Here is a 25,287-nt window from a genome sequence, read left to right as displayed (position 1 = left end):
TTTGATTTCAGATCCTTATGATGTAAAACATTATGAAGAAAGTTTGAAATAAGATAACTTAAGTTGAAGTTCAGTGCTCAAACGAATTCTTAATCTTAATAAGGATTAACTGTTTATTTTTTTCTGACTTTCTGACGTCATTTCTTAAATATCTTTGTCAACACTGTCTAACGTCTGTCTCACGCACGAGCTATTGAAGACAATCATCATTTTGTGAAAGATTCGTCGCAATGTCTTTGAACAATCTCAGGTACAGATATTAGGTACGGCTTAATTAATCTTTTCTTAGGAAGTGAACTGTTTACAATTTTTGTTCTGTTTTTATCATAAGTGGAAGCAACATGTTATCTCTCTCTCTCTCTCTCTCTTTTATCTTTTTTTGTTTAGTTCGTAAACTCATTCATTGTATTACGTAAAGTAATGTGCCAATTTTCAAACTGACAAGAAAACTTTTACATGGTAATTTTCAGGCTCTCTTCAAATCAGTCGCATCCGAAGAATCAACACATCCTGCGAAGGTTGCCTCCGTCTGACCCCTGTGTCCTACTCGGTGGCTATGCAGACTGCCAGCAATTGCCTCAGTGCTGGACAATTACGGAATCATTCTCTGCAGTTTGCAGGAGCTGTCGACATCTGGTACAGGTGAAACATCGGTGAAAGCCAACGGGCTTTTCGACAGGTTTGAAAAGGGCCATACTCTCCTTGGTCTGCAAATGGCCATGAAGCCTATCGCAATCCTTGAGCAACTGAATTCAACACTGCAGGCAAGGTCAGCAAATGTGTCAGGTGAGCTGTCGTCTTTCAGTACTTTCGTGGATTTCAATTGTTTTTTCCCGTAGTCCGTATAGTCCCCTTGTCATGTTTTAAAAATCTAAACATTGCCCGATCAGCCGTTACGCTTTGTGTATGGAAATGATATGAAAGGAAAACAACAATTATTTCTACCATGCCTATTACTATTATTACTTTACAACCACTACTGGATATGACCACTACCACGATATCTCGTCATTTCATTTTTCCATACAGCGTGTCCCAGAAAAAACGAAACCGGGTTTCCATGCAACTTTTTACTATTGAAATCATACATTTTCTTTATGAGATATACATCAATGGAAAGATAAACTTTTCTTCTTTCATTTGACGTAGAACATACTAAATGTTCATTGTTCATGCATGACTGAGTTAGAACAATGAAAAGTGGTGCTACCAAATTTTCTGGTGACTTTAAGTGAATTTTTCAGACTTTTAACGTTACGATTTTGAAAAACAAAGTTCATAACCAAAATATTCATATTCTCTTCTTTCATATGAGACCTTACGCGTCAAATATGAATAACGCATGCTTGAGAAAATTTTGTATGAAAGCATGCTTCATTTCTGCCAATTCTACGGATAGTCGAAGAAAACAAGCATTCAGCTCTCCTGACTTAGCATTAGACAATGGGCTCATCTGCACCATTGAATTCACACAAAACAACCACAGTGCTACAGTGAATGTTGTTCGGGGGGGGGGGGGGGGGGGGTATTTACAGAGAGTGCGGACAGCCCTTTGTTGTCATTTATTTAGAATAAGCTATGAGACATAACCAATAATTGAAGACTAATATCATGATTATTCTTTAATCCTAGAGTATTTTGATTATTGTTCTTGTGCATGGTCAAACTGCTCACAAACCCTTAAAGATGTGCTTATCAAACGACACAAGAATATGGCCAGAGTGGTAAGGAGAGTGGATCACACAGTGCCAACCAACCAGGTGCTTGGAAGGTTACGTTGGATGACGCTTGAAGAGAGGTGGCGTTTGAACACTTGTAAAGCAGTCTTTAAGACACTTCATGGCAACATGCCCGAATATGTGCAAGAACTCACTAAGCCCCTTGATAACATACATTCATATCGTACACGAAACATATTAAGTACTAATGGTCTCATAATTCCACAAGTTAAAACTCAAGCAGGAAAAAAAATCGTTTTCACACTATGCATCATGTATTTGGAATCAGCTCCCCGCTGAAGTCCAAAACGCCACTTCTCTTCAAGCATTCTTAACAGCATACTTCTCACTTGGGGTAGAATTCAGGTATTTCTTATATTCCTGTTTAATGTTAAGTTTTTTTTTTTTTTAATAATGTGAGTTTGTGTATTATTATCGCCAAAGATTAATTTTTTATTCTTTTCATTCATATAGAGTATTGAAATTGTGTTGATGTTATGATGTAAAAAGGAATGTCCTTGATTTGTTATTTTGTGTTTGCTGAACTGTTATATTTTGTCTTTCTGTTGCAGGGCCCCCTAGGATAACAGTGTGTAAACCACAGATGGGGCTACCCTGGGTAAAGAACACTGTATAAATAAATAAAAATAAATATTCTCAGGCTGCACGCAGTCCAAAGGCTACGGGAAATCAACATTACAACAATGATACACATTTTAATGATTTTATACCTCAAACTTATTTCACTGTTATTATTCCTCTCTACATTTCCCTCACGCGTGGTAAGTCCTTCATCACTGACAGGGTTTTGAAGTTTTTGAAGGGGGAAGCGAAGCAGAAAGAGAGGGTACATCACTTTATTTATCACTGAACTTGCGCTTCTAACATTTTAAAGGCGCAAGTGCCGGGCAGAAAGTCATCTTTTTTTTTTGGGGGGGGGGGGGGGGGGGGGGGGGGGCCCTCGGAACGTTTTTTTTTTTTATCCGTTACTCCCACCCCACCTTCCCAAACATTCCGCTGTTGAACACCCTATACTCTGTAGTTAGCTGCATGGTCAGGCAAGCTCATGATCACGTGCTAATTTACGAACCTATTCACAACCGAACCATCTGTAACATTCCCTTTTACCCCCTCCCTTCATGGTTGTGTAAATTCATTGAAGTATGAAGGCCATTGTTACCTGCCAAGTTGGTCAGGCGTCGGGAAAGCTACACTGCTCCTTTTTTACTGTCTATCTACTGGGTAAAATGTAAGGATATTTTCAAATTAAGTTTTCTCGAGCAGGCGTTGATCATTTTTTTACGCATGGGATATCACATGAAAGGAAAAAGAATAGATGTTAAATCTATGATTTTATTTTTCACAAAAGATTGCAGAAAAAGTCTGAAAAATTCATTCAAAGTCGCCATTTGCTCATGCAAATCAAAATTTAGTAGCACCACTGTCTATTGTCGTTCTAATTCAGTCATGCATGAATTATGAACAACGTATTGTGCATCAGATGAAAGAAGAGTAGTGTATCTTTCAATCGATGTACATCTCATAGAGCAAATGTATGATTATGATCGCAAAGAATTGCAATGAAACTCGGTTTCGTTTTTTCTGGGACACGCTGTACATGTTTGCAAAGATAGTCTTACGAAGGGTCAACTAGGAATAACCAATAATGATGACTATAACAACAAGGAAAAGTAGAAATTACGCGGTGCGTAATATATGTCCCTGCCGGAAGTAGCATTTTGTAGCAAAATGTACAATATAGGTCAAAAATCAAGGTCAAAGGTCAAAGAAGTCAAAGGTCAAAATTCTGTGTAGGAATTTTGAAGCCCTACCTAGTGTCATCACATAAAGCAAACGGAATCAAAATCGGATTAGAAATGGCGAAGGAGTAGCATTTTGTAGCCACTGTACAATATAGGTCAAAAATCAAGGTCAAAGGTCAAAGAAGTCAAAGGTCAAAATTCTGTGTAGAAGTTTTGAAGCCCTCACCTAGTGCCATCACATAAAGAAAACAGAATCGAAATCGGGTTAGAAATGGCGAAGGAGTAGCATTTTGTAGCAAAATGTACAATACAGGTCAAAAATCAAGGTCAAAAGTCAAAGAAGTCAAAGGTCAAAATTCTGTGTACAAGTTTTGAAGCCCTCACCTAGTGCCATCCCATAAAGCAAACGGAATCGAAATCAGGTAAGAAATGGCGAAGGAGTAGCATTTTGTAGTAAAATGTACAATACAGGTCAAAAATCAAGGTCAAAGGTCAGAGAAGTCAAAGGTCAAAATTCTGTGTACAAGTTTTGAAGCCCTCACCTAGTGCCATCCCATAAAGCAAACGGAATCGAAATCGGGTTAGAAATGGCGAAGGAGTAGCATTTTGTAGCAAAATGTACAATATAAGTCAAAAATCAAGGTCAAAGGTCAAAGAAGTCAAAGGTCAAAATTCTGTGTTGGAGTTTTGAAGCCCTCACCTAGTGCCATCACATAAAGCAAATGGAATTGAAATCAGGTTAGAAATGGCGAAGGAGTAGCATTTTGTGCAAAATGTACAATATAGGTCAAAGGTCACAACTAATTCTGTGTAGAAGTTTCAAAGCTCCCATGTAGTGCTATCATATAAAGCAAACAGAATCAATATTGGCTCATAAATGACAGAGAAGTATCAAATTGAACATTTTGATCACACATGGACGCACACACATACACACGGACACACACACACACACACGGACACACACACGTACGGAGCCCGTTTCATAGTCCCCTGCTCGAACTCGTTCGGCGGGGACAATGATAATGATAACTAGAAGAGCACTCTGAGAGCGCAGACCTCCGCCAAGTAAGTATACTTTCCACCTATGATCTTGCTCTTCCCAAAGAGATTTTTTCTCCTCTCTCTACCAATGAGGAAAAGCTCTTTGGGCTCTTCCATAGAGATTAGTGATTTCCACCCACAGGTCTATTGACCGATTCGGGTTCGTTGAGGGCAGCAGACATTTTGCGGCACAGGGCGCAGCCATAGTGGGTGTATCGGTGTGTATCAGCCGACCCCCCCTGCTCTCCCCCACCCCCGGGCAACATGTTTATCACGCACTTGTAACAAAGGTTCGCGCACTAGCAAGCATTCGCGCGCTCAGTACGAGACGCCCATTGGCTAACGCAGTTTTCCATTCTGCGCGCGTGCTAATGTAGGGAGAGGGGTGGGGGAGTGCGGAGGGGGGGTCGGATGATACACCCAGTATGGCGCTGCCCATGCCAAAAATACACATAGCGCGTCACAGAATCGGTCAATACATGCTGAAAAATTGCCCGATTTCCCAATATAGAAGCCTTTGTTACGTCATAAACCCTCAGCTGCACAGCACGCCTCGGCCTAGCAGAAACTAGAGCAAGCACCTTGGTGCGCGCATGCAAACCTACGCGCAGTCTGAACTCCAAAGTTCATTGATCCTACCTGCCAAAATGTCAAAAATCCTTCATATATTCCCCCAAAATTATTGGATCACTACCAAAAGTTAATTGTTTCTTACTTGTGTCATTCCAAACCTTTCCTGCAACAGTGGGCTTTTGCTCGTGCAGGCATGTGACGGGTATCGCCGATAATCATCCCCCCCACTCCTCGGAACGGATTTACGCCGTTGGTAGTGACCTTGCACTTTTGTACATACTGGGTTACTGACCGCATGTTATAGAATAACGAGACGACCTACTTCCTTTGTTTTCCTTTTCGGTGGTAGACGTGATGTGATCTTAATTCAGCACACTTCGCGTGCCAATGTTACATTTTAGCGAGTGTCAACATTCAACGTTTCGTGTGTTCGCTCCACCTAAATTCGCTAAGACCATGGACCAATCAGTAATCAGAATATTTTCACGGCAACCAATGAACGTTGTTTTTCGGCCATGGTCACCGATTGCTGAGGTCGCGCTCGCGATGTCATTTTCGATGTTCGTCACTTCGCTCTTAGTACTCAGTCACGTAACTTCACGTAGGTCTGCAGTCGCGTTATAAGAGTTTAGTAATTTTCGTATCGCTATCAACGGGAACCTGTTTATCGTCATCTTCCGTGGATATTTCTCATTGGATATACTGTCCTCTTCCAAGCTGTTGTTCTGACTTCGCAGTGTTTCGGAATATTCATATTTTGGAATACCATTTTCCCCACGCGAAAGGAAACACATCGTTCTGTTTTGTGGATTTTTACCGGGAGTGTGCAATATCTGTGGACGTAACCTACGCATTTAGTTTTAGCTAACGTGTGTTAGCATCACGACGCTAATCCAGCGGACGTTTTCGCTTCCAGAGGTGACGCCTCAGTTCGCCCGGGATCTTCGGCGGCTATAGCCTTCTACCCTTAGCCTGTGTCATCGCATAGCAGTCTTGCCTACTCCTGACATTCCCCAGTTGACTCCTAGACGTCTACACTATCTCGGTGAGTAGAGTAACTCTACGTAGATGCAGTGTAATCAACCGTTACTCTACAGTAGAATACATCAGCAAAGTTTGAGGAAAATTGGATAATCCATTCAGTGTAGCCAGTGCTGGATGAGAAGACTCTACAGTTCTTGACATACGGAAAACAATATAAACAGAATATAAAGAGAATTCTCAAAATCTCATTTTTTCATTGTACACTACACATTGTACTGACATGTTTGGGGTTATACCATTCCCCCTGTAGGTCAAGTGCTCTTTCATTATGCTAGATAAGTGAAAATAAGGTGAATTGTCTTTATAATTTCTTTATAACATTTTCCATATGTAACATCACATCATCCAGTCATGGCTGCACCAAAACTGTATGAACTCAAAAACTTTTGTACAGATTGTCTGACTTTCCTCAATCTTTGTTGATGTGTTTTACTAATATCTCAGCATTCCCTCACTTCACATACTGGTATATGTTTGGGTATCATTCTCCCTTTAATAATCTTGTCCATCCCTTGTTCATCTCAATAGCCTTAGGCACCTTAACCCTAAAAGGGCTGGGAGGGGGCGGAATCCGCCCCCCCTCGATGTTTTGCGCTATAATTCTGTAACGCGAGAAGGCCTCGTCGCGAGGCTTCTCTACTTTGTTTGTTCAAGTCTCGCGCAACTTTTGAGACCAAATTTGCAACGTCCGCGCATACTTTTGCGAAGCCGTGCCCATTTTTGTAATGGAATGTCGCCCCAAAATGGGCACAATTTTGTGATTTTGTGTACATTTCCTATGGAAAACAGTGCTCTGTCATGAAAGTCATAAAAACCTGATTATTTTTACAATTAAACACTTTCATTGATTAATTTTATGCTAATTATGGTAGAAAAGTGGTCAGTGACAATTTCCAATAAAAAAACAAAGAAAAAACAAAAGTTGAAAAACAAAGAAATACATAAGAAATTCTGAAAACAATAAAATACATAAGAATTGAAATGAGTTTTGGAATTTTTGTGATGTTCAATTACAGATCAAAAATTAGACTCTCAATGCTTACTATTTAGGATAAAATATGATCTTGAGCTTAATTTGCATAATTAATTAATTAAAATTAGAAATTGATTGTTTAAAAAAATCTTATGACACAATCTTGTAGATTATGACGTGGATCTCAAGCATGCAAACTTTCATCGCGAACGCACCACCGATGGCCGAGATCTCGGAGGGGGGCGGAATCCATCCCCGGTCTTAGCATAGCCAAAAAAGCCTGGCCCTTTTATGGTTAAGAGACTATTGCACTAACTCCCCAGTGGCTTTGCCCTTAGCCAATCTACACGGTAATTACACCCACCAGCAAAAGATGTGGGAAAGTTCCCGCCTAGCAAAAGTATACATTGAGGGTTAAAAGCATGCCTATGTGGGACAAGAGCATCCTTGTAATGATAGACCAGAGTGGTAATGTTACAAGGTTGAGGATCCTTGAGGTTAATGAGGGTGTCCATAACCAGGGGAAACTGTTGGGGGATCGGGAGGAAATCTTATCCAGGGGTAATGAATCAATAAGGTAGTTTGAGGAAGAGAAAGAACATGGAACCATCTGGCACACAGGTGGGGCCAAGAATGACACTTGGTTAATACAATATATTTTTTCCAGAATATGTCTGAAATGTACCTTCAATTGTATTGCAAGCATTTATATCAAAAGAATGATACATGTGTATTTGCAAATTGACTTCACTGTAATATCATTCCAACTACATACCTTGTTAATTTGTGTTCTGTCGAAAAATTAAATACTTTGAATTACTCGACTTGAAAGGAATTGAATAGAATAGTACTCTACCTTTCCTTCCTGATGGCCCAGACATGTCTCTGACAACCCCTTGGCTCTGGACAGCACTCGCTGGCTCTCCCCTCCCCATCTCCTGAGGGAGCCCTACACCTTCAAGACATGCACCAATAACATCTCCTCTCTCCTTTGCAGGCTCTCCTTCCAGAAAAGCATCCTAAAAGGCAAACAAGGAAAGAGAAGCAGGGCTGGCAATCATTAACACATGACAAAACTGAACATAACGCCATATTTGAAGAGAGCAAAACCTATCATTCTCTCTCCCCTCCCCCCCCCCCCCCCCCACTTCAGATGTATCCTGACCTCAGTCTTCTATCTGTGTGAGGGGGAAAGTTGAGGTTTGACAACAGCATAAGTATTTTAGCACCAATCTATTTAATTGCAGCAATGCAAACAGGGGATGACAATTGAGACATTTGACTAAATCTGGAATGCACTTATATCTGATTCTTGACACCACGAATAAGGGACTTTCCCCATATAACATTACAAAGATCAAGTGTCACATGAGGGTACCTGTTAAATTCTATTGATGTTTCTTCAGTTCTGCACGTGTTTTTCACATGTTTTTTTTTCACAATCTTTCATTCCTGAAAGAAAGAGTTAGTAATGACTCTTCTACGCATCAATTGCATACTCTACTTTGCACTTGATTGCTAGATTTCACTTCATTCCATTCCAAGTTTTAGTTATTTCCCTTACAAGACACTAAATCTATGCTTAAATTTTAAATGACTACCACATTCATTGAATGACATGTAGAGAGCGAAAACAAAAACTCAAATAAATAATTTTTAAAAAAACAAATCTATATCATCAACTCTCTCTTCAAGTAACGGTACTTTTAACAAGGAATAAACTTAATTAAAGATTGAACACAAACAAGTGTCTTTAGTTCAATGTGTAGAAATCAAAAGTCAAATCGTTTTCAAGCAAAGATGCAAATTTTTTTTTTAATATAATGAAGCATGTTTCTTTGATGAATACTCATCAACTCAAAAGTTTTCTTATGTTTTTCTTTTCTTTTTAAACTTCAGCTCATTTGTTGTTTATTTGTTTGTTGTTTCCATTTTCCATCTAACATGATGGCTGGTTAGCCCTTCTTCAGCTGCATGAGCTGGTCTTCCATGCGGTCCAGTTGTATGTACGTGGGGCAAACCACTTCATGTATAATGCATCCTGCTCTTCATGATGAACGAATGAAGCCAGATCTTTCACCCGTTGAAGACAAGTCCCGAGAATATTCCAGCAGGTGTCTTTGGGCAATGCATGTTATAGCAAAATCAGCCCGTCCTCAATGGGCTAACATGCATGGCTTGCAGTATTTACAGCAACAAATAGTACATAACACTGCAAAAGAAATAAAGTTAACAAGTTGGCATATCTGAGTACGGATGCTCCTAAGCTGGGCACTAAAATCTCATCCTATTCCTCACCTCTTCCTCCTCCTCCTCAAGACCTTTTTCATCATCTTGTTCCCCTCTTCCACCACCATCTTCCACTCTTGCATCTTTGCCCATCATTCTCTCCATTTCCTCCACCTGAGCCATGAGGTCTCTCTTCATCCCCTCCAGGCTGGTCCTCTCCGCCCCTCGTTCTTCCAGGGAAGGCATCACCTCACCAGCCCCCTGCAGGTGGTTGGATGACAATGCGGTCGCCTCAGCTACCACATCCATCTTGCTGACCTGAAGCGAAAGCAAATAAGATCTCCTCAATGATTTTCAACAAACTTAGCCAGTACTCTAACTCTGTGTGGTACCTCTATTTGACAGGGCTCGCCATCAGTGGTGGCCTGGGCCCACTACAAATTGATGTTGGGCCAGCAAATTTTTACAAAGGCTATCTTTTGGTAGCCCGATCAGGCACTTAGGATTAACAAGGCAAGTGCCATAATGTGTCTCGCCCATTCACGTAGAAGAAATTGTTTTTCCGACTCACTGAAGCTCATTGACCCCGTCTATGACCTTTGACCTTGTGTTGACCTTCAACTCCCCAAGGGACATTTACCAGCTAAGTTCGGTTACAAACGGACATATGGATCAAAAGTTATGAGCCATAATCGAAACGCGCCGTAAAAACTTAACATTGGGCCCTAAAAGTTTGTTGACCCCTGTCTGTGACCTTTGACCTTGAGGTGACCTCCATGTTTGGTAAAATGTGTAACTTTGTATAACCACTCTTCCCTCCAAGTTTCACTGAAATTGAAGTCCTCAGTAGAGAGTTATTCAAGTTTTTGTAGCATTACGGACGGACGACGGACGGACGAACGACGGACGGATGACGGACAGACAGACGCCACAGGCGATCCCTTAGTCTCCCCTCACCTCCGGTGGGCTTGACAAAGATGGATTGTTATCTTTCCGTTTATTTCAGGCCACTACATTTCCTTTATGGGCCAACAAAATTTCAGATTCAAAGATTTTACCAGCCCATACTGGCCCAAATGGGCCACCAGAAAAAAAAAAAAAAAAAAATAGGGTCGAGCTCTGTATTGGAGATAGGTAGTTATACAGAGTCTCCACAATACTGAAAAAGAAAATGAACTCAAGGCCACCACCTGTACTTACATTTGGTGAACTTCCTGCTTGCTGTGCAATGTTATTACTCTCCAGCACTTGACTCTCAGTTGCCATGGAGACAGCATCCCTTGAGTTCTCCCTCTGGGAGTCCTGAGTGAGATTGTGGCCTTTCAACTTCTTACCCTTTTTATTGGGCCTCTTGTGTCCTCCAAATAATTTCTTAGTGGCTGAAAAAACAAACAAAGGATGATGATAATTTTGGTATAATCAGTAAGTCATCTGCTTCCCACTTTAACACACAAGAATCAACATCAACTTTCTTTTCGGGATTTTCAGGATCAGTGTTCTCATCACTTGACTTCCAATTCATGTGTAGCATCAATACAGGGAAGTTTATTGCATATCACAAACATCCATGCAAAGATTTCTGACCATCAAATCTCGTCTGCTTCCATTAATACCAAACCCACCGGTCACTGATGTCATCTTTGACTGTCCTGCAAAGTGATGAAGAGAGGTTGACCAATAGAACTTGTGATTGTTTATTTAGAGATTACAGTCTGACCTCTCCTATCCGGCCTCCCTTTATCCAGATCTCTCTATTATCCGGAAGCAATCTCAGAGTGTTGTAGATTCCACCCCCCCCCCCCCCAATCTAATAATTACAGAGAAAAGGGGATTTCAAACTCAAACGAAATTCCTACACAAACTCATATGAATTACATATTATTCCCAACATAATTAACATAAGTTCACATTTAATTTTCATCTTAACAACATGCATTCAGACACTCACTAACCCCAAATCTCCGCAGTGTACGCTACCTGCAATAGGTTACATGTATAGCTACCATTGGGTAGGCAGCTGCGAACATTAAATATTGAGTCTCCCATATCCGGCCTAATCCCTTATCCAGATGAGCACCGGTCCCAACACGTTCGGATAGGAGAGGTCGGACAGTATTCGCATCAACCATAATTCTAACAGGCAACAACCTGGAGGGGGGTACATGTAGAGTTTGTACCTACCCTTTGGAGGGCGAACATGCTTGAGCTCCGAAATACGCCATGTACAGACACAGAAGTCCTCTCCGCCGGTCAAGATGATGTCCGGACTGGTGCAAGACCATAGGCCTGAGAAGACTCTCCCAGAGTGACCCTGAAAGTTGGCAATGGGTTCTCCTCTTCCTGCGTCCCAGATCTGTCAGCAGCAGAACACATAGAGACAGAATATTCATGTATCTGTTAAGAAAATACTTGCTTCATCATCTGAATTGATAAATGTTCATGTGGAAAAGCTAATGTTGTTTTCTGCACAGTTAAAGAGAGAATTTGACTGTGAAAATCTAGTTTTGCAGCGTATTCCAGTAATCTTGGTGATCACATGTGGAATCTTGACATCTTCAAAGAAGTCGGTAGCAAAACTACTTCTCCACTAACCCAGGAGTGGTATAGAAAAGGGGTGACAGATTCTATCAACTATAACTGAAGGCAATGTCATGTGATATGTTGTAAATGGTCCAGTCAAAAACAAGTATTTCTCTATGGCTCTCAATGAGCTGAAATCGTGCTTGGGCAAAACTCCGGAATCAATACCAGAGAGATACAAAAGCCATCATCTAGGAAACTGAGTAGAAAGAGTAAAACAATTTCAACAGGATCAGAATGACTTTACCTGTGCCGAGTTGTCATAAGATGTAGACAGAAGTCTTCCATCACCATGAGGACTCCAAGTTAAGCTTGTGACCCTCGCTGAGTGACCCCGAAGCGTCTGGTGACTCGACGTCATTGGGACACTCAACTGGTGCATCGTATCTTCACCTTCAGCGAAAGAGAATCAAAGAAGTTTTTTTCTTTCTTTCTTTTAAAGGCAGTCACCACAAATTTCATCTATACCATTCTTCTTAAAGAAAAGTTCACATTGAGAGGAAAAGTGTTACTCTTTCAACAGGCTGTAAAGGGTGTATAAATGACCCTCCCAACTAATTACCTCTCGCTCCTTACCTTCTGAATACTGGTCTCCTCTCATTCTCTACATTCTCAGAATTAACACGTCAAACCTTCCAATATTCTATCATATTCATTGATAATCAGCCATAATCTTCAGCTAAATCAAAATATTCAATACTGTAACTATAACCTGACACAAAATTCCTCCTTTTGTGCATTTCTGGAGTTTTCATCTCGCTGACCAAACAACCAAACTCCTCTGTCTTCCTCTTCCATTCTCCCTTTTCCTTTCCTCCTCTTCTTCTAGCTGCATTTACAGGGTTCATGACTTAAAGACAGTAATCAAGGCAGAACTCAAACCTGATATTTTCACATTTTTCATCAAAACACAATAGCTACTTGAGGTTTTCAGTATTCTATGCAGAATGTTAAAGTAAATCTTTATCCCTTAATTTAGGCCACTAGTTTCTAAATAGAATGTCACCATCCATTCTGTATACCTCCAGCACCCAAGAACCACTTCGTGCCCACTCAGCAGTGCTTACGAGATGATTGAACTCACCAAACAGGCTGGCAAGATCGTAAATCTCCACTTCATTTTCATTGGAGCCAGAAGCGAGCCAGAATCTCCTGTTTGGTGGACTCCAGTCCCCTAGTGGCATCCCTTCCACCCAAGATGCCCCTCCTCCTCCTCCTCCTCTTCCTCCTCCTCCTCCTCCGGGATCACCAACCTCTGATGCTGGCCCAGTGTCTCCCACATGGAGCAAAATTTTGGAGGCACTGCTCTGAGATGTTGATGTCGCATCATTGGATCCATCCGGAAGTATTTCCTCCTCTTGGTCTGTGGTGGATGGGGGCAAACTTGCTCTGGAATCACCCACCACCCTCCCATCACCACCTGCCCCCACTGGTTGGTTGCTGGCAATATCATCCAGATACCATCTAAGGCAGTTGATGATTTTGTTCTGCACATGAATTGTGCAGAGAATGCGCAGATCAGGTGGCGCCAAGATTTCGATGGATCTAGCAAAGTGAAGAGAGGAATATTCCACAAACATGACCATCACTGCTGTCTTATTTTTGGCAAAATGAAACAAGTAGCAAAAGCATTATTTTGTATGAAAAAACAAAATGTATCTATAAGTCAAATGGATATCAATCCTTCCTACATCATAGCATCTCAACTTAAAGGACAAATTCACCTTCATAAACATGTGGGTTGAGTGAATGCAGCAATATTAGTAGAACACATCAATGAGAGTTTGAGGAAAATCGGACAATCCGTTCAAAAGTTATGAATTTTTGAAGTTTCTGCTCGGTCACGGTTGGATGAGAAGACTACTATTGCTTGTGATGTCATATGAGTACAACTATATAAAGAAAGTATAAAGAAAATTCAAGATATTCTCACTTTTCTCACATAATAAAAGAACACTCGACTTCTCTCTTTCAGAAGTCAGGGGGAATAATATCACCCCTAACATAAGTCAGTAACAAGTCGAGGAAATGTGCGCTTTATTCAAAAAGTCAAGTTCTGTGAAATTCTCTTTTCATTTGCCTTATATCGTTGTACGCATGTGACATCATACACTGTAGTAGTCTTCTCCTCCAGCAGTGGTTGCACAGATATTTTGAAAATTCATAACTTTTGAACGGATTGTCGGATTTTCCCCAAACTTTCACTGATGTGTTCTACTAACATTGTTGCCTTCACTCAATCCACATGTATATGAAGGTGAACTTGTCCTTTAAATATCTTCCCAATATGATAAGCATTTCTGATCAAAATTTGGCATCATAGAAGATCATGCTCAGTCAACTCTATTAAAAAATATCACAGACTCAAGAGTGGGATTAAACAATTACTTGCTCTTTCGAGCAAAGTGGGCAATGTAATCAGTTACCAAGCACTGTGAAGGACAAAAAAATCATACCAAACATCAGAAGAACGAAACATGCACAGATGATTCGGCTGGACTGTGGAAGAAGTGTTTGGCTTTTGCATAAACAGGGACTCAAAACATCGAAGCCACTTAACCACTGTATTTTTTAAGAAAAAAAAAGTGTTTTTTTTTTCAACAATGGTGAATACAAAACCTAAGGTAATTGCAAGTTGCTATCTCAATATTCTACCCTGGCAATCACCACATTTGATTCATGCTTGAGAGTCAACTATCATAAGCAGGAGTGATCTCTTCTCATATCCTGTCAATGGCATTTTCTTTTTATTTCTACCCTTTCTAACAATTTTTAGTACTGTTAGACATACCTAGATTAAATTAGTGCTGAAAAAAAGTCCTTTTTTTTTTTTCAGCGACCATGGACCTTTAGGGGTTTCATCCTAAATCTAATCAACACATCTACACCTCATTGATTCATAACACATTTTTTTTTTCCCAGTCACACTAAAGAAGTGTAGGATGGACGGACAGACAGACAACCTAAAAATGTCATGCCTTTGGCACCCCGTGGGGCATTGAAATTACTTGCCACACAGGCAGACATTAGGCATGCTTTCGTTAGTGACAGAACTGCCTCTTACCCATCACTGTTGCCAATGGCAACGGCTCTCCCATCAGCTTTCCATTCAACTTCGGACCGCTGAGGCAACAGATGCTGCAAAATCATCAAGATCAAAACGGATCACACACACTCTCCTGGTGTACAGACAATATGGACTGTTTGTTTACGAGTGTGCAGAGTGGTACAGTACGGCACTAGATTTCTTGCATTATTGATGTCCTCTACTACTCAAGCATCTAAGACTAGCATGGAGCGCCATTACATGAAAACTCTTGTATTTGCAATACGATAATATCACCATATAATCTCAACTACCACTGTGGAGAGATAATAATCCTTAGGGATGGCAATTTTATAGTTATACACGTAGCATTGGGAATCTTTGTTGTTGTTGTTGTTGTTGTTGTTGTGATCACTTAGTCTTTAAAGCAGTTTGGATGGTGATACATGTATCTTGTTAAATGTGTACGTAACACAGACCCCTCTCTTGGCTAACTGGTACCGTACCTTAAACTTTAAAAGTACAACCTTGCAAAATCCAACTGCTACCCTGTGACTTCAAATCCCCAACACTTATTAAATAAATTCCCCTTTGGAAGTAGGTTTTTTTTTTTCTTTTAATTCTCTTCTCTTTTTCAGGTCTTGCTTGGTAAAACAAAAACAAACACACACAAAAAAAAAATGTTGCAAAACATTTTAATTGTACCAAAAAAACATATGAAGACAGTCAACTAACAGTCTGTCATTGAGAATCTTGTAAGAAAAAATAACCACAAACATTTGTATCTTGGAGCAGGTGCCCCATACCTGGAGGTTGTTGGTGCGTTTGATGAGGGCATTGATGTTGGAAGCTTCCTGGTCCAACTTGGTAGGGTCATGCTGGTAGATCATCCCATCCCCTCCACAGCTGTACAGGTGGTGGGATGGACTGTGGTCTCGATCTGCCCACGAGACAGTAGATGTGCATGACACTTTTATATGGATACAGAGTATTACTCCTGGACACTCTCGGCTTAACCATTAATGAACCGTCAAATCTTCAGTGTGAGGTGCACTCATGTTTAAAGCAGATTCCTTGCTTCTGATGTTCAAAGAATTAAGAGTAAAAAATCACCTAGTTGCCAGCTAAAATGAAAAATAAAGGGCAGCATTTATACTGTTTTCCAGAGTTCCCCTCCCACACCCCAACCCCCATCCCATTCAAAAGGCACCACTGTGTGCCAAGCTCTGCAAAACATTTCTGATCTGACATACAGGCTACAGTCACAGTGAATGGCACAGCATGTAAAATATGCCCTGTCTCAACTTTCAAAGCTGCATAACGACACGTGAGGTGTTGCCAAGCATTATCCAGTGAGGTGCTATCAAGTTATCAATATTTCATGAAAAGATCCCCCCCCCCCCCGCCTTACAAATTCAGCAGCTTCTAAGTGTCAGTCTGTCACTGAGGAAAGGCTAACTAGCACTCTGCTCATTGAGGAATGGTAGTGATCCTGCCATTCTTGTACACAAGCTCCCCTCCCACATCATTTTTTTTTCTCCCAGCATGGAAAAACATCCACCTTGTGCATTCGATTTCCAAATACTACCTATGAAACAACTGACTCAAAGACATTTAACCCATTACAAACATATCACAAACTAACTCCGTACTTCCATCAAATCTGCAAGCTCAATAAAGACTTTAATGAAAGTGTTGAATGCTAACATATCTTTTTGTAAGCACTGTGATATAGTTGTACTGTGTACGGCATATCTAAATGCCTGGCAATAATAACAAAAAATATGATGTCCTTGTAATTGTGTGTGGTGTGTGTGTGTGTGTATGTGTGTGTTTTGTATGTTTTTTTTTGTGCTTGTAAGTGTGTGTGTGTGTGTGTGTGTGATGCAACCAATCCAGATGATTCTTCCACTTGTTCTTCTGAAAAATACTTTAAACCTAAACTGTCAAGGACAGATGTTCTAGATTTTTCAGATTAGGAGTAAAATGAAAGACAAAGTTTTTAATTTTGAAGAAAAAAAATGATAATAAGAGCAATTTGTTTCCTTGACAAAAACATTGATAACCATGTCAGCATGACAGAGCAAACAATGAGAAAAATGATACTTGGTTTTGTAATGACACAACACTCATGTTTCACAGAAGTTTGTCTCATCAGAAACAAACAAACACACTTACAAACCAGTGGTTCAATTCTGATTTCTGTGTAATGCTTTGAATGCTATTACTTGTCCTTGTATTCAAAGCCTAAAGTGTGTGCTACAGCAATGCACTGTACATGCTCAGTTGCAATACACATCAAAATCTTCAAAAATTAACCACATCCTCCATCTGTGCTGTGGATTACTTTGGCATATGTTGGCATCCTCAACGCAGCATTAAGACTATCAAATATTTAGATGGCTCACACAACAGAATATCAAAACTTGGGATCATCTCCCGTATCCTGGAGAGAAACATACCTGGTGTGGGACACGGCGGTCCCCATGACAACGAATACACCGTCTTCTTGTGGTATGTCCATGATGCTTGGGGAGGTTTGCTGAGACAAGACGGAATGAGGGATAATAAAAAATTTATCGCAGTACTGTCCGAGTAGGATTCTTGCATCTTACATCCTTTGCTATTAGAAATGCCTCATTCTTGATGGTAAATATCCTCCTTCCATCCTCAGCAATGGCTGTAGGAGAAACAACTGCATACACAATCATCACAGTCCCATGGTTTGACAGACAGAATCTAGCATTCTGACCGAAAGCGAAATTATTCATCAATCAAAGGTTTTGTAAGATATACATCTGCATCCTGTCACTATAACTTTTCCTTTTCAAACAATAATCCTACAAAACATATTTGAAGGAAACAAAATCAGACTATAAGAAATTCAGGGACATGATCACTTCAATACAATCACTACCACCATAACAGACACATAATTCTCAAAAATAGTCTTCAAAGTCTGGACACTGACTAGGAAATAATCCACTTCTTTAGTGTACGCCTCTCCTCCTTGGGTTTTCACCCTAAATTGAAAATTTCCCTCCGCTTACTAGCACATAATGCAACATGCAAACTGATATGCCCATGCAGAAAAAGAGAATTATAATGAACAGTCACAATCTATTCATAGCATGAATTCATCATTAGTGATAAAAGACTAAAAAATAAAGAAAGTGATGCTGACAACCATATCATTCAGAAAGGTAAAAACTACATGGCTTGATGTCAAAGTAACAAGAGTTCTAACATACAAGAAACAAGAGTGCATGTGAGCATTTTTTTGTTTTGTTGCAATAGTATTAAAGTACCCTCTGATAATTAATGAGACATGGTGAAGAGAGATTGAGTAAAGAGAGCTGAGAAGAGATGGCACACTGTAGTCCGAATTCACGAAGGTGGTACAATTGAAACCATGGTTTAAACCATGGACAAAGAAAGTAGTTTTGTATGGGGCGCCAAGTGTCGCATGGCTTATTTCGTTAATACGAAATTAGTCATTTCTTTGACGAAATGACCATTTCGTTAATGATGGAAGGTGATGCTTTCATTAACAAAATGATCATTTCATCAACGTAATGTTAACATTTCGTCGACGAAATCTATGAAATGACTGATTTTGTAACGAAATAGGCCATGCGACACTTGGCGCCCCATACAAAACTATGGTCTTTGTCCATGGTTTAAACCATGGTTTCAATTGTACCACCTTCGTGAATTTGGGCCAATATGCCTCACTCACCCATGAACAGACAAGTTGTAGAGCCCCACCCTACCGTCCTCCGTGCCATACGCCAAGCTGTTCTCCCTCAATGGATGCCAGCAAACCTACCAAGAAATCATCGGAATGAGACGGGATACATGTAAATTGTATGATAAAGACACTATGATCTAGCCAATGGTATGACTGATTGATAGAAACAATGGACATTTAATGCTAGAAAAAATATCGCTCAGTTTACTGATAGTGTACTTCACTCTGTATTAATGATGCCTTTTACCTTGAATTAATATAGATGTTATAATGATTGCTAGTGTTAAATATTATTGTTGATACTGGCGCATTAATCTCACGGATGTTATTTGTATTGTACATGTTCTTAAAATTGTGATTTGTAACTTTCGATGTATACCTGCAATTATCTAAAGGGATAACTGACCTGGTTACGTATAAACATTTTCTTGAATAAAGTGATGATTCAATAAATCAAAATTGTAAATAAGATACTAACATCATATATCACCAGCTCAAGTTCATAAACATAGCATTTTATGCACAAGGAAACTGAAATACTGGCACTCTTTGTCACAGGTAGAAAAAAAAAAGGAAAAAAAAAAAACTTGCATTGGATTAATGAGTCATATAGAAATAGGGCAGGAAGGTCACATTTTGTTTATTTTTTATTCCAGGCAAATGGAATACTGTTACACACAGAGTTTGAGCACACACAAGCACAAGCTACAAACATACACTTACATGCATTGTGCAAATAATACATGTATGTACACACATGTGTGCACACAAGCACACACATGGGCACACAGACAACTGTAGCTACCACGAAAGGAAATCACATTTTGGGCTACTGCAATCACTTATGGTACATCTACATTTTGTTGAAATATTACCTGGGCCCTGTTTCATAGAGCTGTTCAACTTTATGAATGACTTAAATATGGCAAGCCAAGTGAGTTACTTAATCATTGTTAATTTCAATAGTTAAAGATGAAATTTGCAGATGATAATGATTATTCTTACAAGTTAACACAAGTTTTTAGTTGAAAGTGTATTTTTGCTCCAATGCAGATGAAATACTGACGTACAGTCGTACCTGTTAAAACGCAAAGGGGCACAACATACATTTGTAGTGGCACTTCATATTCCAGTTGTTCGTAAAGTCATGCTAACTTTATGAACAGTTTTATGAAACAGGGCCAGGGTCTGGGAAATCTTCAGGGTAGATCATTTTACTCCTACTTCCTTTTTTTTTTTTTTCCGAAATCAAACCTAAAAACGTTTATGTAAGAATGTGTGACATACCACGGTGACCTTTGACTTGATCCCTTGCCACAGGGTGGCGACATCATAGGTCTTTCCCCGGGACCCCGTGTTCCACACACGAATCATGTTGTCCCCCACCCCGAGGGCTAGTCGGGCGGGGTCCAGGGGAGAGGAAGAAATGGAGTAGACGAATCCCCCCAGGGTGGGGAGACTCCACTCAGCACTCCTGGAGGGAAGGTGCCAGCTGATTACCTACAGTTTGATAAAATGGGGGGGGGGGGGGATGTAGGAAACAAATGGGTATCAAAGCTTTGCGTTTCCTTCATTGTATCAGGCTCGCGCATCACACGGGTGATCATGTCACTCCTTTATAGCTTGATGTACATGTACACAGACATTCATTTCTTTATTGATTATTTTCTTTTAAATTCTTTGATGTACAAGCTTTTCCCACTTCATAATTCTTCATTCTTTACAACTGTATAATCAACTCGTTCCATACTGAATTCTAAAATCTCCATAGACTTAGAACACAGGCCGCCAGGTTCCCATATGGAATGGTTTAATGTAAGAATTCGCTTTATATTAGCTTCCAGGAATCTACGCCCTTCAAGCAATGCTTCTTTGGAGATTCCTCATATTTCACATGTATTCATTCTCTTATTCATTATTTTTGACAATTCAAACATTCAATGTCTTGTTACAGTATGTTTATGGTTTACTTGTACATCATGGAACATAGAGAAAAGAAAAATACACAAAAAAGCACATTCACGTCATGAAAGGTAAATCAGAACTTGAAGCACTTCAAATGTCACACTGTGATGTCAACAGACTGTGGCTGAATCTTTTGAGCAGTATCTGAATAAAGCATACCAGTCATCAACATGTGAGGCCTGTGACCATTTTGAAAGGTGTTTTGAGGGCATAACATCACTCTTGATTAACTTCACAACTTTAGATAATGTAAAATGTCATCTTACTGATCCATGCTCCGCAACCCAGATAAACACTATGCTTGCGTTAAATGGAGTTGTGCATGGATGGCAAGCTTGTTAGCACAGTTTCAATACCAACCTTATAGACTGCTGAACCTCACGTGGCCAGCAATGACTGCATATATATTTGTGTTTTGAGCCTGTTAAATGTCAACATACTCTGCAAACATGTGCACGGCACACCCTCAAACATGTAAGTGCTTCAGCGCATAAAACCATCAACACTTGGCATTTGATAAATGACAATGTAATGGCACCGATAGACTATTTCTGATTTGAGCACACAAGTGTCTCTTCGTCACTGCATCTACAGCTTTGTGACCAAAAAGGATTGTATTTAATGTAATGTTATGACTTGCTGGGGATTTCTTACTTCACAGATCAAATTGGAAGAAATGCAATATGCCTTTAAAAAGAGGAGATCCACTCAAAAAATAAATAAACTTTAAAAGACCCCCCCCCCAAAAAAAAAAAAAAAAAAAATCCCTACAGAATGTGGCAAAAATTACATAAGTCAGATAAGAAATAAGGGATATGACATTTTGAAATGTCACATTTTTTTTTTGAAAAACATTTCTTGACCAGTCCTTATGAATATTCAAATGAGTAAGTTTGATGTCATGCTCTCACAATTTTTCATGTATGCTACAATTTTGTATGTAATTCTGAAAAATTGTTATATTCAGCTAACACAGGTAAAAACATAATCTCATACTAAAATCTATCATAGTTAACAATTGTCCTCATTCATTCGGGTGGTTTTAAGGCAAGGTCTATATTTACACAGTTGATATATAAGATTTTTGTCATTTGCACATAAAATGAATAAGAAACTGTGATGGCATGACATCATCCACTTGCTGATTTGAATATTCATAATGACTGGTCAAGAAGTTTTTTTTCCAAAAAATTGTGAACTTTCATAATGTCATAACTTGCTTATTTTTTATACAATTTTTGCACTGTTCTGCGGGAAAATATTTTCTTTTTCTTATGAAATTTACAAAATTCTGGAGTGGGTTTCTGGTTTAAATTAAATGAACCACCAGTGACTCCTCCAGTTGAAAATTACTTAATTGCCAACTTCTCTAATACAATGTATGTGTACGTATGTGGGGGTGTATATGGATCATATGTGTGTGTGTGTGTGTGTGTGTGTGTGTGTGTGTGTGTGTGTGTGTGTGTGTGCATGTATTTCAATGTATATGCATGTATTTCAATGTATAGGGTGTGGTAATATGAAATATGGGCATTTCTTCACATTGTTCACATCATTCCTGTACCATCCCCCTCTGCACTTTTTAATCCTCAGCAATTGTGTGACATTGGGTTTTTTTTCTGTGAGCAGAGGTTGACTCTGCTAGAAATCTGCAGACTGTGCTGAACGGCTTCAACCTACCTGTCTATCCATGGAGGTTGTGACCACTCTATCGGGATCACCAGCCCACCCAAGGACGGCAAAGACCGCACGGTGATGCCTCTGATCTCCGTCTCCCCCAAGCACCTCCCATCTCGGTGAGCCGGCTCTACTCAGGTCCCAGAGGACCATATCTCCACTGCATCAAGCACAAAATGTAATGGTGCTACAAAATATTGAGTCTTGATGTTTAATGTCATCTCTCATGTTAATTATAATTCTATGAAAACTACAGACAGGTTGAGGGTCAATAACATTTAATACCTGCAATAGACATTGGATTATGTGACTGCCCAACTCAAAACCCACAAAAAGTTGCAGACAAAGATTCTCTGTAACAGACCAAATTATGTCATTTGGGTTGGCCAACTCAAATTTTTAAAGTCTGTCTTACATGAGCAAGTACAATTTTCTCTACCTACTGTCAAAATTTGGCAGCTTAAACAAAACCAACATTGCGATATGAGCGTTTTTTTTTCAGGATATTTTTTTCTTTCATCAATACTTCTGCACAGCATGCCCGAGTGACCCTCATCTTCAAATCCTCTTTCCTCCCTTTTTCTATGACACTGCACCTGTCCTTATTCTCTCTTATTTACATCACTTTTTGAATAGGTTAGGAGGATCAAATTTTACTAACAAGTTACATATCAGTCTACAGCTTAGAGCAATACTCTTTCCAACTATGTTGAAAAGTGGATATGCATTTTGGCATATTTCAATGTTTTTTGGGGGGTTTTAGCTTAAAGGGACTGTGCAGTACTGGTTGAGGTGAGGATTCAAGTTAATAACATTCCTAAGTGAGATAATGAGAAACCTCTTATGAAATATGAAAGAGCATGTAATTTTAAAAAGGATTCAACATTTATTTGATGAAAACTGGTTTTCAAATGGCTGAGATATCCAAATATTAGTGATGATAATAAAGGGTGACAGGCCATGATTTTTATTAGGATCTCTTTGTTTAATCTTGTCTTTGTATATCTCAGCCATTTCAAAACTGATTTTCATTAAATAAACTTCAGATTCCCCATAGAATTGCATGCTCTTTGACATCTCATAGAGTGGTTTCTGAATATCTCGAAAAACATTAAAAGCTAACTCCTCACCTCAACCAGAACTGTACAGTTTCTTTAATGGCTCACACATTGAAGGCATTTGTCTACATTTAGTTGTGCTAAGCTCTCCTTACAAGGAGAACTTAGCACAACTATTTCCTAACTATTTCCTAAATCTTTTTGAGTTTGGAAACTAGAAATGTTGTTATGGCGACAGGTACATGTATGCCTCCGCAATAATGCATGATTCTCCTGATAGCATATTATAGTACATCTTGATAAAGTGTGATGGCAGTTGTACAAAATTGGCAAAATATCAAAATGACATGCTTGGCACAAATGTGTTGAATGTTCACTTTTCTTGAACTAGGTTTAATTGGATGAATGCCTATATTTGCTAAGAGAGCATGTATTTGGGGATTTGAGGACTTTTACTTGACTTTTGACCCTTTTATAAGTTCATGCATTGAGTAATTTTCAAGGTTTGGGGAAAAGTATAATTTCTTTACAAAATAGTAATTTTAACCTGGTCTTTGTCCCTTGACCTTTGACCTTATGACTCCCAAGAGAATCAATGTCGGGCAGAATATGCATAAATATGTGTAAGTTTCAAGATACCTTGAGCCACTTCTGAGATATGGAAGAAGTGAAATTCAGCTTTCACTTGATCTTTGACCTTTTGACCTTCGACCTTTTTGGCAAAAAAAAATGTCCAGAGAATCTCTATCAGGTAATACATGTATACACCAAGTTTCAAAATAAAAATCCTGCAGGCATTGCATAAATATGAGGGAAAAAGTAAAATTTAGAAGAGTTGACCTTGACCTTTGACCCCAGACCTTTGACCCCATGACCCCAAAATTCCCTAGATAATCACTGCCAGTCAGTGCATGCATATGTACTATGTTCCATAAAGATACTTTGAACCATTTCCGAGATATATAGAGAAAAAAGTGAAAATTTTCAATATTCACTTGACCTTTGACCTCATGACCTGAAACTCTCACCAAAGAATGTATGGATATTGGGTAGTACATGCATACATAACTTCCAAGAAAATACCTTCAGGCATTGCATAGATATGGGGGAGAGAGTGATATTTTGAGCATTTGACCTTGATCTTTGACCTTGAGCATCTGCACCAAAAAGTTGATAGGCACAACTTCACCCCCTCATACATATATACATTACGATACTTTACATGGTTTTTTAGTTACGCTGTCCACAAAATTGATTACAGACGGACGGAAGGATGGACAACTTGAAAAAATAATGCCTCTGGCACCACTTCATGGCAGAGGCATAAAAATGCAAGTAGGGGCCCAGTGGGTACACCGTATGGGAGCACTGTAGGGTAGACACCACTCTCTCATGAGCAAGGTTTGATAATGCCTGATCTTAGCGGAGGGCCCCTGTCAAATCTGCGATTGGCCAGAGTGTAGTAAATCAAGCCTTGCTTTAATATTCTTTAACCTTTCCATTGAAGCAGGCCACCACAGTCTGAATTTTGCATGCTGCCAATGGCAGGCAGGAAAAATGTAGACTTGGGAAATTGCGGAAATCTGCAATCTTGGTGAATGCAGCAATGCAAGAAAAGACGCTTTGTGCATGCGGGCACCTTGCAACCGATGATAGTTATTAGAATCCTCGGGGGGTAAAGTTGCTCCTAAACTCTGTGTTTGTTCACACAGTGCTTATCATTGATAATCAGACTCGTAGTGTGTAGCTATCAACAGGTACACTCATTGCTTAAATCTGGGAGTGAAGTGTGCCACATGCAATGACCCTGTTTCAGGTAGAGTAAGAGTTTTGCAGGAAACTTCCAAGTGAGAGCCATAAAAAAAT

The 25,287-nt window shown here is 39.6% G+C and overlaps 1 protein-coding gene across 1 annotated transcript in view; it reads right to left on the bottom strand.

Annotated features, from left to right (window-relative positions):
• The window catches only part of LOC139711530 (gem-associated protein 5-like), a gene marked incomplete at its 5' end in the record, with an annotated part of 53,276 nt that overhangs the window by 13,950 nt on the left and 14,039 nt on the right, over positions 1 to 25,287 (bottom strand). The window contains 13 exons of the mRNA XM_071623406.1: positions 7,972 to 8,134; positions 9,414 to 9,662; positions 10,545 to 10,723; positions 11,526 to 11,697; positions 12,172 to 12,297; positions 12,512 to 12,528; positions 13,009 to 13,469; positions 14,989 to 15,062; positions 15,777 to 15,910; positions 17,433 to 17,512; positions 18,710 to 18,795; positions 20,009 to 20,221; positions 22,367 to 22,523. Coding sequence (XP_071479507.1) covers positions 7,972 to 8,134; positions 9,414 to 9,662; positions 10,545 to 10,723; positions 11,526 to 11,697; positions 12,172 to 12,297; positions 12,512 to 12,528; positions 13,009 to 13,469; positions 14,989 to 15,062; positions 15,777 to 15,910; positions 17,433 to 17,512; positions 18,710 to 18,795; positions 20,009 to 20,221; positions 22,367 to 22,523 — 2,111 coding nt within the window. The remainder of the gene's footprint in view (positions 1 to 7,971; positions 8,135 to 9,413; positions 9,663 to 10,544; positions 10,724 to 11,525; positions 11,698 to 12,171; positions 12,298 to 12,511; positions 12,529 to 13,008; positions 13,470 to 14,988; positions 15,063 to 15,776; positions 15,911 to 17,432; positions 17,513 to 18,709; positions 18,796 to 20,008; positions 20,222 to 22,366; positions 22,524 to 25,287) is intronic.

Source organism: Diadema antillarum, unplaced genomic scaffold, assembly GCF_040938485.1.
Source record: "Diadema antillarum isolate AM-2024a unplaced genomic scaffold, OU_Dant_1.0 seq00001666_RagTag, whole genome shotgun sequence".
Lineage (NCBI taxonomy): Eukaryota > Metazoa > Echinodermata > Echinoidea > Diadematoida > Diadematidae > Diadema > Diadema antillarum.
Note: the sequence above shows the minus strand (reverse complement) of the source record. Positions and strands in the feature narration are given on the sequence as shown.